This window comes from Harpia harpyja, chromosome 18 (genome assembly GCF_026419915.1).
Source record: "Harpia harpyja isolate bHarHar1 chromosome 18, bHarHar1 primary haplotype, whole genome shotgun sequence".
Taxonomy (NCBI): domain Eukaryota; kingdom Metazoa; phylum Chordata; class Aves; order Accipitriformes; family Accipitridae; genus Harpia; species Harpia harpyja.
The window spans coordinates 17808232-17823111 of record NC_068957.1 but is presented as its reverse complement, the minus strand read 5'-3'; the positions used below and the strand labels follow the sequence as shown (position 1 = coordinate 17823111).

The following is a 14880-nucleotide window of genomic DNA, read 5'->3' as shown; positions in this document are numbered from 1 at the left end:
TCTCATCAAGAGATGCAATGGCACTGCCATTGTACATTGTGATGTGCAGCCGTAAATACTTGTTGGACACACACACAAACGTGGTTAGCTTCTAAGAATCAGATAACCTTTTAAAAATTGCAATGAGCTTTCAACTGTCTGGAATTGGAGGGCTAAAGGAGATTAGTCACGGATGGGAAGACACAACACAACTGCATGCCATGGGGGCCATGCAAAACCTGCTCTCAAGATTCCTGTCAGTGTTAATGGGAAGGAAAAGTTAACATTTTCCTATCACTGGTGAGGTTCAGCCTGTTTGATCTACAAGACAAACACAGAGAAGAGGGAGTAACCACAAACTTCCCACCAGAGCAGAGCAAACCATCTGGGTTTACACACTGGGCTTCTGCATGCTCCCCTCTGCTATGGGTTTCCCCTGCTCACTGCAATAACAGCCATAGCAAGCTTGCTGCAAGAAGCAGCAGCATCCCACATTTTCACCTAATCTTCCTCAAATAACGGCTGAGCCCCAGCCTTCCCACAGCAGCAGATACGAAAGCACTTACCATCCAAAGCATTTTACAAAATAGATGAAACCACCACCACCGTGCTGCCAGCACCAGTCCCCCACACTGGTTATAAACCAGTTTGCCATCATTAGTTACAGCTGCAGATCGCCTAGGCTTAAGAGTGCATTCAGATGTGTTATTTTCCTGGTGCAGGAGCCTGTTAGCAAAACCTTCCTCCCCATTTACCAGAAATTGCATACACAGGGCTTCTCCCACAACGCCCGGCAGCACATCCACTTTACCTGTGTGCCTGTGGAAAGCCATGATTAGCAGCCCAAAGTCACCAGCAGCCCCTTAGGTAACAGAGTTCACAGTCTCTTGGCCGATTAGGAGCTGCCCCGTTTGATAACATACATTTAAACGGAGGCTATTAATATGGACGGGACTCCTACCAGATGTCCACTCCCCTCCCCAGAGATCACAACCTTAATCCCTCTTGAAAATTCTTACCATTTTAGGTGATCCAAGGGAGAAGAATAGGATCCAGAGACCTCTAGGTCTCTGTAGGCAACATGTAAATACCTGCCTGGCTACTCAGCACCCAAATTAGTCCCAAAGGCAGAGTGTGCCTCAGGAACTTGACCCCATGCTAGTACTATTTGGCCTTGGCTTTAGAGCTAGATTGTGTCTTGTAACAGTCCTGAGCTAAATTACAGACCCAACGTTAATTCTGCACTGCCGCTGCTGAAGGGACGAGGTGGCTCACAGCCCCGCGGGGGCCGGAGGGGCTGTGGTCCCAGGAACCAGCAAAGGGCTGTCCCCTGGCTGTCAGGCCCAGAAAGGACACGGGCTGTACCCCTGGGGACCGAGCTGACAGCCCACAGAAGTAATAGAATATACCTTCACGGGGGAGGTTAGTCTTGCCTTCAACATGAGGGTCACGCTGAAGTTTTACTGCCAGTAAAACTACTGTACCTGGTCCTCCTCCAGCTTTTACCCTAAGGAAGCTCGAGGCATTAACTGTTCAAAGCGAGCAAGTCCCTGAACAGCAGCACTTAGAAAGCCAGGTTTCACGATTACGGGGCTTCTCTAGCAACCAACAGCATGGCTGGGCTCATTCACCAGCACGTGGCTTATAGAGGGCACTGGCTCATGCCTCTGTCCTCAGGCATCCACAAAGCTCCCTGGAAGACCCCAGCTCCATGGCTCCAACCGACCTATTTCCACCCAAGTCACGACAGGGAGCGGAGGGAGCTGGGGTTCGGGGCTAGCTCCCGCGGGAACGCGCAGGCTGCGGCGGCTCCGTGGCCACGCGCTCGCTCTGCATTATGCAATTGGCGGCAACACGCTCAGGGCCAGCGGCCAGGGACACCCAGCTGCTAATCCCGCCTCCACACTGGCCGTGGGAAAGTCAGTTAACCTCCCTGACAGCCACTGGGAAGAGCCCATGTTTATCATTCCTTCCACAGAGCCCATCGCGGTGGTGTCTGGCCTCTGAACGGCAATCGGCATCTTCAGCCCGAGCGGCTCTGCTACAGCCAGGAACCAGGAACATCTCCGCTTCCCTCTCGCAGACGTCCCCAGAGCTCCTCGGCCACACACACGTGGCAGGGTGTGCGCAGCCTCCAGCCCCAGGCTTGGTGAGCCCCCGGGCCTTCGTACCCATCTTAGGGCCCCCAGGTAGCACACATGCAAGGTCACCATCTCACCAGCATCCTGACATCTCCAAGTTTCCAACATGGCCTGGAAAAGGCCACGCTTGACAGCGTGCCGTCCCAAAAGAGCACAGCATGGATCCACTTGTGTAGCAGATTGAGGCTGGGAAACACGCTAAAATACTAGCACGCTGAAACACTTTGGCTGGGAAAAACCCAATGTTAGTCTGCCCCAGCTCATCTACAAACTCAAGCAAATTGTTTGCATAATTTAGATGGTAACAGGAACCCTAACAACTGGTATTTTCCTGTGCTAATCTTGCTGCACGCAGTGTAATATTTACAGACGTGAGTTCATTTTTGGCAATGCGTGTAGAGTTTGCACCATTAACCATTCTCATTCCTTTCTAGTTCCCTACACAAAGCGCTGGCACCCTCCCGCCAGGCAGTCATTTCCTACTTCCCTCAGAATACCCTCGTATTTCAATTAGAAATGGTAACCTTTGCTCCCCGTCCTAAAAGGCGGAATAGCATTGCACAGCAATGTCAGCAGCTGCCACTTCCCACCCCAGAGGCAGCTGCAATTCAGCAGCGGTTTGACAGTATTGCAGAGGCATGCAGAGAGTGGGGATGGACACTTGGCCATCAAAATGCTTCACGTGCACAAATGCATGTGTGTTTGCAGCATGACAACAGGCATGGGCTGGAGGAGATGGGAGGGAGAAAGCTTGGCCAAAAAACAGGAGGAAGACCCAGCCCTGCTGATGCCCATGAAGCTTTACCATGAAACTCCCTGGAGCAGCATTTCATGGCACAGCTCACTCTGCAAAGCCTACGGTGATCCCCCAGAGCGGTCCGTAATAAAAAGGCCATTTTGTTTGAATTTGTGGCCCCCCAGGTCAGCGCAGCAGGGACGGGCCGAGGAACGACCCTGGCTGAGAGGACAGGGCTGCTCTTGGTTTCTTGGCTGGTTTTAGCCCTATGACCTTGGACAATTCCCATCTCCTCCCCAAGCCCCTCTTTGTCCCCACAATCCTAGGTGATTAAACAGGCTGTTTTGGCAAGGTATAGCACAAGTGCCAAGGAGGAACGTTGTTGCCCTGTGAAACATGGCAGGGAGCAGAAACCTCCAGGAAAGAGAGGGTGCCCCAGAACGGAGGTGTGCCAGCCCTATCTGCACCCTTTTCTGCTAGCCAGGCACCATGCACCCGCGGATCCCAGAGGACAGTGTGCTACAAACATGTCGATGAGTGCACGGCAAGGGCATGCAGGCTTGGGTTTTCATGTTTTTAACACTAAACCTGTCCTGTAGGTTTTCAGGACTCCAGGGAGCTGGTCTGGACATGCTGATCCCACCGCACAGGTCTGACTGCAAAGCAGCATGGCTGGGGCATAGTGTCATCCACTTGGATAGACAAATGATTCACATTGTGGTTTCCAGAGTATTTTCTTGCCCTAACAATCCTGCCAGAAAAGGTCTAGGAGTCTCAGCTTGCTCACACATCCTGCTGTCACTCAAGGGGCAGAAAGTCCTAAATAGAGCCAGTAAACCCAGGCATTGATGAACTGTTAGTCACCATCATCAAAGAAAGAAGCAGGCAGCAGTAAATACGAGCAGGAGGGAAGCACCTGTCCATCTCTTAGGGTAACGCTGTACCTTCTGCTTCCATACACACTGCTTAGCAATGCACAGTAAAGCTGCATAGAAAAGCACACTAGCCATTCACTGGGCTCCCCATAAAACGTGAGCCCCATATTCCTCCCTATCCTTCCTGTGGTGCAGGCAGGTGCTGGACTAACTCCATGCTCTCACTCCAGCTGGAGGCTGCTGCTGTTCTAGCACAGGACCAGCACGGTCCCATCGGCCAGGGCTGCGGCAGGCAGCATGGGGGTTAGCACTCCGCAGCCAGGTTGCTCCCGTCCACCATTTGCAGAAACACTTCCTTCTTTTCAAGTAACAGCACAGCAGATTCAGGGTTTTTTTAATTTTAAATCTATCTTAGGTTGCACGCAATGTGTGTTCTCCCACAGCAGAGAGCACACCTTCTGCCCAGCCTATTGCAGACCCCAGTGAAACTTCCCTTGGCTCTCGTGAGGCAGACACTAAACAAAATCATTTTTTTAAAACTTTTCTTTTTTTTAATATAAAGACAGAGTTTGCAGGAAGCCAACCAATAAAGGAGTTGGGCTTAAGAGGACACAAATGCAGCTCTCTCCAAGAAAAAGCCCACCTTTGCACTTGCGGCCGGTCCATCAGTGGGATGGAGGAGGCAGCAGCCCCACTGCCACAGAAACGCCGAGCAGGTTTGGGATCCAGGACTGACAGCTGGGGCTGATCCAGCTCTCCAAGCACTCAGTATCCTGTGTGCTTCCTGCTCCCAGCACTGGCTCCGGACTGGTGAAAGGCACTGCAGAGCAGTGTTTGCAGACCAGCTGGAGAGGGCTGCCAGGGAACGGCCCCTGCTCCCTGCCCAGCCGGGGACCCTGCGTGCCACCCACAATCACACCTGAACCAAGGACCACCTAGTCCTTTCAAACAGCCAGTTCAGTTCAAAACTGGACAGTTTCTCTTTGAAGTGTCACAAAAATCCTTCAGAAGACTCAAACCTGGCTCAGCTCCCCCGTTCTGCATACAAGGATGCGCTTCCGCACCCCTGAAGCATCCTGCAGGCATTCATGCGAACGCGTGACAGACACACCCTGGTTCACACGGGATGCACCCGCATCCAGAGCAAAACCAGCAAGGACATCACTGCAGACAGAAGGGATGAACATACCAGCCATCAGGCAAGCCCCATGCCCTCAGGCAACCAGCTCAGAGGGGACAGTAGAGAAGGAAGCGGGCAAAGGCACACAGGGTGTTTTCCTTTCTTCCATGCTGAACTCCAGCCCACAGCTGGGTCAAATCTGTGTGCTGAGCCTTTCAGTGCCAAGGGAATCTTTTAGGATCAGCTGTGGAGGTTGGGATAGAGGAATTGGGAATAGATTTATAAGGAAGCAGACACAGACTGGGTAACCCTTCATGAACTCAGATGTAGTGTAAGTAGAAACAAAAGGGGGAAAAGAAGGCAGGATAGAAAAGAGAAAAAAAATAAGGATGAGGGTGTAGTAACAGACAGGAAAGAATGGTCAAGAGATAACAGCACTGGAAATAAGGGCATCTGAAAAATAGCAAAACTGGGAAGAGATATAAACTGGGTTTTTCCCATCTGCCTCCATCCACAGGCTGGACTGTTTCCAGGACTATTCCGATGGCAGCTCCAAATTTATTTCCCTGCTACCATCTGCTCTGCAGCTCCCCTCCACACACGCTTCTGACTGGCACTTCTTCCCATCACCTGTTGCTGACATGGCAGACCTCTGGCTGCTGCTGAAAGCCAAGTGACACCAAGGCCTGGGGAGAGTGTCTGCACATAAATCAAGAGCTGCTTTGTAGACCCAAAGCTTTGTTCAGCTCCTGTCCCCCCTCCTGGCTATGTCAGGGTTGGAGAAAAGAAGCTGCAGCGTGGTGGGGCGCAGGCACCATACAGAACCATGGCAGCAGCCCCAGGGCATACAGGCTCCAGGGAGGACTGGGGGGGCGAAGAGGCTGCAGCAGTATTAGGTGCTGCAAAGGGTTGGCTTTGAATCAACTGCACGAGAAAGTCCATTTCTTCCTATCCCTGCTCTCTCCTCCCTGTGGCTCTTTGCTGTATTACAGATAAGATGTCAAGACTATCTTCCACCAGCAAGGATGCTGAGTGCCTGCTGTGGTCCTACAGTTAGATTTAGACCTTCAGTACAAGCTCAAAAAGGGACAGTCCCAAAAAGCTGAAGCTGTTTTTTTAAAATCTCTTAGACAAACGTATTAGTCTTAAATCCACTAGGTTAAACCCAGGCCATGTTTCTCTTTCCAGCTGTGTCTTCCATGTCCTTCTGCCTCTAATCAGTCTGCAGAGGGGAGCTGCGAGTGGCTGGGAGGCTCAGCAGGCTGCCCGCAACCACCTAGCATGAACTGCAAGGTGAAAACAACAGGTCTGAACGTGCCTGGACATCAGCCAACCCTAAGGGGGCACAAAGTCTTCCTTCCTTTGCTCCTCTTGGGAGAAAGATCCACATTTAGTGCCAAGACTGGTCTGATTCGGATGCCTTGTAAGAGCATTAAGCCCATAACTGGGCTAAAAAGCCTCAAACATAACATTCACCTCTTCCTTCCCAGCAGCCTTATAGCTGCGTTGTGCACAGATGCACCCAGCAGTGCCCAGCTGGAGCAAAGCAGCTTCAATGGGCTACAGCCAAATGTGATGTCCTCCTCATAGGTCATCTGCCCCGAGACGAGTAGAAATCAGCTGGTTCTTGCAAGTTCATTAACCACAAAAGCACCCACCGAGGGTATAGGAATAAGGCATCCAGCATTTACCAGGGAAGATGAGCCCAGCAGGCACGGGGGAAGCAGCCTGTGTGTCCAGTCACACAGGAGCGGTGGGGAAGGTCTCCAGGTTAGCATCTCGTGGCCCCAGCAGTGCCACGCTCTCACCCACGCTGGCCAGACCCCTGCGTTCAAAGCTCCCATGAGGAGCTCTGGGGTTTCTGCTCACCGCAACGCTCAGAGCTTTGGCTGCAGCTACGCAGCGTTGTGCCCTCAGCGGTGGCAGGGCCATGACGCCTCTCGGTTACCAACAGCATTTTCACCAGGGCTGATGCGGTCCTCGGAGGAACCCTCCCTGGGGCCAAGCAAGATGCACCACAACTCAGTTATTCCCCAAGTTATTACCCCATAGCTTCATGCTTAGGACAGCGGAGCTCCTTAGGGTAATCTTGGCCAAATGCAGGGGTCTGTCTTTGTGCAAGTTTAGGTGGAGTCACATGGAGGAGGAATGACCAGCGAGTCAAACAGGAGGCAAAGGTTTGCCAGTCACAGCTTTTCCCCCATGGCTTATCCCTGGCTTCAGAGCTGAGAAAAGTAACTTAAGTTGCTGTCAAATAAATACCACACTGATCCCAGCCAGGCAGCACGGCAGTCTTTTCCAGGAAAGATGAGGTCTGATGAACATTCACAGCAATATAATCCTACCATACCCACACAATAAATGCTCATGTCAGGGCTTCACCAAGTTGTTAGAAAGCCATCACTGAAATAATATTTCACAACCTCCATTATGTTCTCTGCACTCCTAATTGCTTTCAATTACTTCTCACAGGCAGCTGGCTGAGCGATGCTCTCCCCCAGTGAAGTTAAACAGCTCACTGTGGAGAGCACGGAAGGAAGTTCAACTATTAGTTTGTATCACTGCTTGAAAGCTGGGTCGTTCACCTTCCCTGGAAATCTACCCACTACAGGTCAGAAATTAGCAGCTACCTAGACATCAGCTACAACACACATGCTCTCCAGCATCCCCCACATGGGTTTCCAGTAGCCCCGCCACCCTCCTGGGTTCCTTCAAGAGGACCTGGCAGCAAGAAAGACTTGCAAGGTGAGCACTGCAGGCTATGCCCGAGCTCTTCCTCTGAAGGCTGGGAATGCTTTCGGTGTGATGTTTTCTAGCAAAACATCATGTTCCTGGGAAGCTGCTGGGCAGATGGTTCTAAGACCTCCTTCCTCTGCCCCCACAGCACAGTGGACGAAGTCAAAACCCCACACAAGCGGTGCTCTGCAAGACCAAGGAGCCTTGGTGTTTCCTCTTAAAGAGCTTTATTTTCAGGGGAGGAGGAGAAAGGGCTGTTTGTGGATGGACTGTGATTCTGGCAAAACATCCTCCAGAAATTCAGCACGTGGGAGACACTGAGGATAGAAAACTTTAGCTCAGGTAGTCAGAGACGGGTAAAGCAAAAGCTTCTTGGAAGAGGGCTGGGCAGAAACACGCTGCCTGGCTAAGGGTGAAGACAGGCCACCGCTTCAATGAGAAGGACATGCCCTTCCGAGCATTGGCATGCCGGTTGGGAAGACTCCCTGGCATCCAGCGCACCATCAAAGCACTGCCTGAACTTGGCACAGGCCCCAGGGCCATGCCCTGAGCACTGATTTAAGCTGACAGGAGCCAGCCCTGGCGTATGGGTTTAGCAGGACAACCAGCCCCTTACCCTGGGTACGGGACAGTCGCCTCGAGCAAGATTAGCATTTGGCTATCTACACCTTCAGTTGTTAGACAGTGCTGGTGGCTGAAAGGACCAAATGACCCTTGTTATGTGGCCATTTTAAAAATAACCTTTCCCAAAGCCCCACAGAGCATAACCCTGCGTCTGTCTCGGCTCCAAGAGCCGAAGGAGATCAGCTTGCAGGGCTGACGGGTATTTTTGGGCACTCTGACTAATTGTCAGGACATATGCTGGGCATTCTTTACAAGGAAAAACAAAGCTGCAAAGTCTCCTCCAGTGAGGCCTATGGGGTTGGATTAGTCATAAAAGTTATTCTCAGAAACCTCTGCTTTGGGAGGGTTTGATTTAACTTCCAGCTTCAGATGAGCGCATTTTAAAATGGAAGAGGGCATTAATTTCCTCACACCCTAACACTTACAACGAAGGCTCAGCCAGGCTGGACCACGTTGCACCAACAACAACAAGGGCAGGAGAAGTGAAAACCCTTCACCTTGGAGTGTCTTCAAATTCACAACTGCTTTTTTGGCACCGCATCACATGGGCATTCGCTGGCCGTGCCAGGGTATGTGCTCCAGGACAAGCCAAGGAGAAGACACCCACTGGAGGGGGTGAGGAGGCCCACAAGCACTCGCTCACTTGTTAGATGGAGCCGTGGTACAGCCTTCTAAGACACCTTGCTCTGGTCCTGCGTAAACATGCATTTCCTCTGCCGAAACAGATGCTACTTAACTTTCCCCTTTGCCCAGGCTTAGTTTGAGGCCAGAGTTCACTTCAGCCACTATTCATGTTAATATTCCGCAAATCAGCCCATCAAGCCTCCCGTTAAAGCCCTGTTCATTTAACGACCACACATCACGCTGCTCAGCCAGGCTCTTTGCTTCTCTCCTTTTGCAGGGAAGTTGGAGCCCTTGCCAGACTAGGAGACCGCTCACACTGATCCTACTGAACTTGCCTTGGCTGTTCTTTCCCAAACTGACCTCCAAGAGGCTAAGGACTCCGGCAAAACCAGAGAAGTCAGCCAGACTTCCAGAAGAGCCCAGAGCCCTGATAAAGGAGTATTTTGCCAGCCGTGTCCCTCTTACTCCCTCCACACTCGGGAGCAAGAGACTCCCAGCTCAGCAACTCCAGAGCCTCGATGCACTGCAGCAAAATGTGAAGTCTTCCTCAGAGGCTGTGTGCACCGAGAGGAGCAGAGATCGGCTGGTTCTTGCAAGTTCATTTACCACAAAAAAAGAATTTATTTTAAAAGCAACCTGATTTGTTGTTTGTTTGTTGGGGGTTTTTTTGTTGTTGCAGTTCCTTGCTGCTGCTCCTCCCAGGGCACCCTTCACCAATCTGAGCACTCAACAGCATCTCACTCATATGCCAGTTTAAGCCAGCACCCATCCAGCTCAGTTTCTCTATGCTTACTAGGACCGCAAATAAAGCACCTGCGTGCCACATCTCCACAACACCCTGGGACACACAAGCCCAGAACAGCCCACATTTCCCCACCACCACTCAAGGCCTGGGTGCGCTCTGCCTTTCAGGCCAGAAGCTGTTTTGATGCTTTGAGCCCCACTGCTGTCTCACCCCATGCCGCTGGCCCATGCAGTTGTGCTTTCCCCTTTCTCTGGTGTATATCAAACCTTGCTCTTTTCATTCAGCAGAAACACTGCACCAAAAGCACAAACATCTCAGGGTGACAAGAGCTCTCTAAAGTCTCCACCAGTCCTTTCTGCATATTTTTCCCCCTGAGCTGCACAGCAATTTCCACTGAGGATAAGAGTTGTCAATTCAATTTCTAATAATGGCATTAAAATGTATGAGCCATTTCTCTGGAGTCAGGGATAATATTTTCAAAGTGCCGGTGTAATACAGGAATGTAAATCTCATTTTCCATAAAGTGATAAGGATCCCAGGTCTCCCTGGAAATCATGTCAGATCAGAGCTGGGCAAGGTCTACACTAAAAAGCATTCTCCATGGGGTCAGTTAGAAAACATTGATTCGCTTTTTTTTTTTTTTAAATAAAAAGGGGAACAAATATCTTTAAATCTTTCATCAGAGTTAAGATTCAATTTCAGCCAAAACCAGAGATACCCAGCCCAGAAAGGCTCTCAGTCCATGGGCAGGTGCCCAGCCCTGGTTTGTGGCATCCCAGCTGAGTGTCCTTGTCTGCAGGATGGAGGCTGTTTCAGAGGTGGGGGTCAGGGGAATTCTCCTCCCCCAGTGCCCTCCCATTCTAGTTTTTGAGTAACTGAGCAAAATTTCAGTTGGTTTTGTGTCTTTGGAAATATTAAGATCAGTAGACTAATAGTTGGCAAGAGACAGTTCAGCCCAAAGCAGTATGGAGAGGCAAGGTTATTTAAGCTGCTAAATTTAATTTGCTTCCCATTTGCTGAAACAGCAAATAGCTTCATCCTCCACGTCCACAGGGATGGGCCAGGGTGCTCGGAGGCAAGGGAAGGGCCCCTCTCCTCTCCCATGCTCCCACTGAGGGTCTCATAGCACTACTGCACGTTACAGCATTTCTACCAGTGCTCACTCCTGGAGCAATGGGCAAAGTCTATGGGCTGTTGCATTTATTAAACACAAACCTTAGAATAAGAAAAATAAGATACTTAGAAGAGTGCTTGATTTTAAACATAGAAATAAACCAACTGGAGTTGGTACAACCACTTATGTGTTTGATTAAGCAATCCTCTGCTCTGTGGCTGGATCCAAGCACAAAAAATGATTTTGTTTTCTTTTTCAAGCAGCAATGAGACAATAAATTCAGGGACGACTAGTAACACAGTCTGCAAAGAGAAACAACCCTTCTCAATACAATTGCTGCTAGCTGTCAAACTACTGCCCAAATCAAACTATTAGAGGATCAGCTCCATGTGACAAAAAAGCAGCACTAATTGCACACAAGTGCCAGAGAAAACTGTCAAAAAGCTAAAGCAGATGTGAAACAGTGGCTTGCTTGCTTATAAAACCAGCTTGTGCAGCCACATAGCATGAGAGCCCACAAGAACCCATGTCCCGCTGGGAATGCTGCAGGACAATGGGGAAAGGGTGAGGCTTCCAAATCATCGAGGACTTTTCCTGCAACAGCAAGGACTACTGTCCCTTTGATAAAGCTACACCTCTTGAGCCAAATTGTCTTCTCAGCTGTGCTAGAATAAGCTCAGCAGCAAGCCTTGCCTGCTTTATGCCAGTGTTGAGCAAGGTTAGACTTGGTCCTGGCCAAGTCCAGGATATGCAAAGTACAGCAGTGGTTTTAGTTGCCCAGAGACAGCCAAAAAGCAAACATGCCTTGATACCAAGTAGGTGAAACACTGGGGTGGGGACATGCTGCGGGGGGAGGACATGGGGAAGAGAGAGAGTGCAGGCCTGCAGGGATGCCTGTCCCACTCCCGAACGCTAACGCCCACTGCTCAGCCCCACAATAAAAAGGCGACATAAAGGACTATCAAACACCACATGCAAACAGTTCACCCAAATCTCCCTTAGTTATAACTCCTCACACTAAAATCGCCTTCTTTCAAAAGCCAACCCACTCCAAGTATTAGAGTTTCATGAAGCCCTTCCCTAGAGCTGATGGCTGAATGCACTGGTGGCTGTGACAGAGCTGCCCGTGATGCTGAGGGACTTGTTCATGTCACCAAAGCATTTCCCACATGGCTCCAGAAAAGAGCTGGAAGAAATCCACCCACAGGCCTGGAAGGGACTTGCAAGAACACAGAGACAGATCACTTCATGCGTGTAAAATTATAACGAAAGACTTCCAAAATACAAAAATACCCCTGCTGAAACCAGTGCCTTTTTTATAGATGCAACCTTCATCCCTTGCTCCAGAAAGCCATGAGGTTAATCCTAAAAAAAAGGTTGTGTTTTTGCACCATGTGACTAGGTTCATGGATTACATTAGGGCTCAGCTTTTGTCTGCATTCATGCTGCTGATAATTGTTATCTGTTTTCCGTCACTGGTAACTGTGTCTCAAAAGATTTGGTGAAATCCATCAGTGGGCCTCTGGTAAGTGGCTTATGCATTGCTCCATCAAGACAGCTGTCAGGCGATATGCTGTTGTATTTCTACATTATTTCATGCATTTGATAACTCAGCAATGGGGAGCAAAAACCAAGAAAAGGGAGCAGCAGAGACCAGTGCCACACCTTTGTCAGCCTCTCCCCTGCAGCATCCTAGTGCAGAGGGACAGGCAGTACTTCCTCCTACAGACAGACTTTTTTAGTTAAAAATTGAATTTATTCAGAAAATATGAATTCATTGAATGCAAGTACACCTGGAAACATCTCCGCCTTAGCAGAGAAAGGTGCAGGATGCTATCGGAGCCCTGCCTGGACCCCTTCTGGCTTGGCTGTCAAAGAGACCAAGTGCAGCACAGCCACCTTGTCCCGCCTTTCCGACTGGCACGGCCAGCAGCCCTGCGAGAGTCCCCTCCAACCCCAACCTCCATCACCCAGGTCTCGGCTCTGCAGCAGAGCAAGAAAACCATCTCTCTGCTTGCAGCAGCTGTTCCCACACTGCCCGCTGTGCCCCGGGCAGAGGTGACCCCAGTGGCTGTCCAAGCGCAGGTCCTCCTGACACCTAGTGTCGCCTGTGGGCTTATTCCTGGGAAGAACTGCAGGGACAGGCAGACACAGAAAGCTGCCAAACCCTGCCACTAGCATCAGCCCTTCAAAAGTCAAGTCCTGATCTACGTAAACCGGGGACTTTTCCGGGTGAAATAACGGCAGAGCCCAAATTTTCAAGCTCCTGCCCCAGGTATGTTGCAGAAGAGGGCGAGGGTTTTCCAAGTCCTTGCTCCAGCCCTGGGAGCAGCAGCAGGGGAGAGGCTCTGCCCGTCAGACACGCCTGTCTAACTAGCTGTTTAAAACTAGCCCTTATCTACAAGTCAAGCGTCTCCGTTTTCCCCACAATTCTTGCACAGGGAGAGGTTTCCAAGATACAGGAGATGGCAGAGGAGGCCACCTCTGCAGCACCTTAACCCATCCCGAGGGCTCTCCAGCCCACGGTCCCACCAGGAATGTCATCGCCAGGTTTCCAGGAATTGTAAAAGCCCAGGCTCAGCAACCAGCCTCATGCACCATCCCCTGCACGATCACATTTACAGGGCAAAAACTCTCTGGCAAAACAGCTCGCACAGCATCCAAATGTCAGTGGAGCAGACAGCGTTACTGGCGCTGGCTCCCTTTCCATCCGGCTGCTCCAGCTCGAGCACCGACGCTGCTCAGAGGATGAGCTCATCGCTATTTCAGGTTGAATTTGCACTTGGCAATCTCCCTGGTAACCAAAACAAATTACTCATTGGTTTATAACAGATTTATTAGTTGTTTGTTTCAGTGTCTAGCGAAGTACACAGAAAGCTCCATCACATTATAGCACCAACACGGCCTGGGGTACGAGCGTGGAGAGGACGGTATGTACGGCCATTGCTATGGAGATGGGCTGCGTTAGCACCGGAGGTCAGAGGGAAAGCTGACTTCGGGCCTGACTCCAGCGACATGAAACTGCAAAAAGGAGGTGTGAGGCACAGCCTTCGCTTACGCACGCCACGGGTACCCCTGCATGGCAGCCTCCTGCCACCCCAGACACCACATGGGTGTTAGCCTCCTCTAGCACATCAGAGTAACCGGGGAGATGCTGTTCGCCATCCTCTCCAGCCAGAAATCAAACAATCTTTCCCTGAAACATGTATCGGGAGGGTCTGACGCTAGCATACCCACTAACACCAGCCATCATCAGCTTCATTCCACATGTCAGGACTATGAGGACATGGCCACTTATAGGTCTTCCTGCTTGTTTATGTTCTTGGGCAGGAATTTCCTCCCATTCATCATCACATGCATCACCACGAAGGGCACTCAGAAGCAGGACTAACCCCAGGGTATTTGCCTGCTCTGATCTGCAATGTAGAGTGCTTGGAAGAGATCAGCAGTGTCTGTTTTTCTGTCACACCTAGACTTGAGCCAAGATACAGCTCAGAAGTTGTCCAAATCACCTCTTATGTTTAACAAAGGGTTTGGGGTTTTTTTTTGCTGAATGTGTTTTTGCAAGAAAGAGAAAATCTACCCTGACCAGCTCAATCCAGCAAGCTGAAGTGTTGGTCAAGATATGTAATCCATGGCTAAGCCTCCAGTCCAGCCTTCTGAAATGAAAACAGGCAGGTTGAGTCCCCTACCCACTGCAAGAAACCCATCCCACCAGAGAGTCAGATCCAGAGTCAAAGTTTCCACCTTCAGCTAAAAATCATTATGGTGATAATGGTATAAGAGAGAAGGGAAGATTACAGCGAGAGGCGGATGACATGCTCGCGCATCCAACAAAGGAAATCCAGACAGAACTAAACAGATTTGCGTCCCCACCAAGTGCCTTTTTGCTGCTGTGGGGTGAATGTGGGCTGCTCTCCTGTCCTGCCCCGATGCTGTCACCCAGGCCATTTTCAGAGGCAGCACTGAAATATGTTATACATCAAGTGGCATTTACGTGGCAGGCTGTCCCAGAAGGGAAGCGTGACCAGCTTTCAGTCGGCAGAGCAGGGGTAGATAGGAAACAGTATTTGTACGTGTTGAGTGAAACATATAGCTCTGTGTATTTTTAAAGGGAGATGAGACCAGAGAGAGAGTGAGTCTTGCACCCTGGACTGCTCATTACTGCCTTTTCTACAGTCATGTC

General features: G+C 50.4%; 1 protein-coding gene across 4 annotated transcripts in view; it reads right to left on the bottom strand.

Moving 5' to 3' along the window:
* FHL1 (four and a half LIM domains 1) overlaps positions 1 to 14880 on the bottom strand; it is a 34033-nt gene that overhangs the window by 12612 nt on the left and 6541 nt on the right. For 2 of the 4 annotated variants that reach the window (XM_052814123.1, XM_052814124.1), the window contains exon 1: positions 791 to 949. The exons of 1 other annotated variant lie outside the window; for it this stretch is intronic. In XM_052814123.1, the coding sequence (XP_052670083.1) occupies positions 791 to 812 (22 nt within the window). In that variant the 5' untranslated portion in view covers positions 813 to 949. Of the gene's footprint in view, positions 1 to 790; positions 950 to 998; positions 1112 to 14880 lie in introns of those variants that run through there. One more of the 4 variants, XM_052814125.1, reaches the window with a different exon arrangement.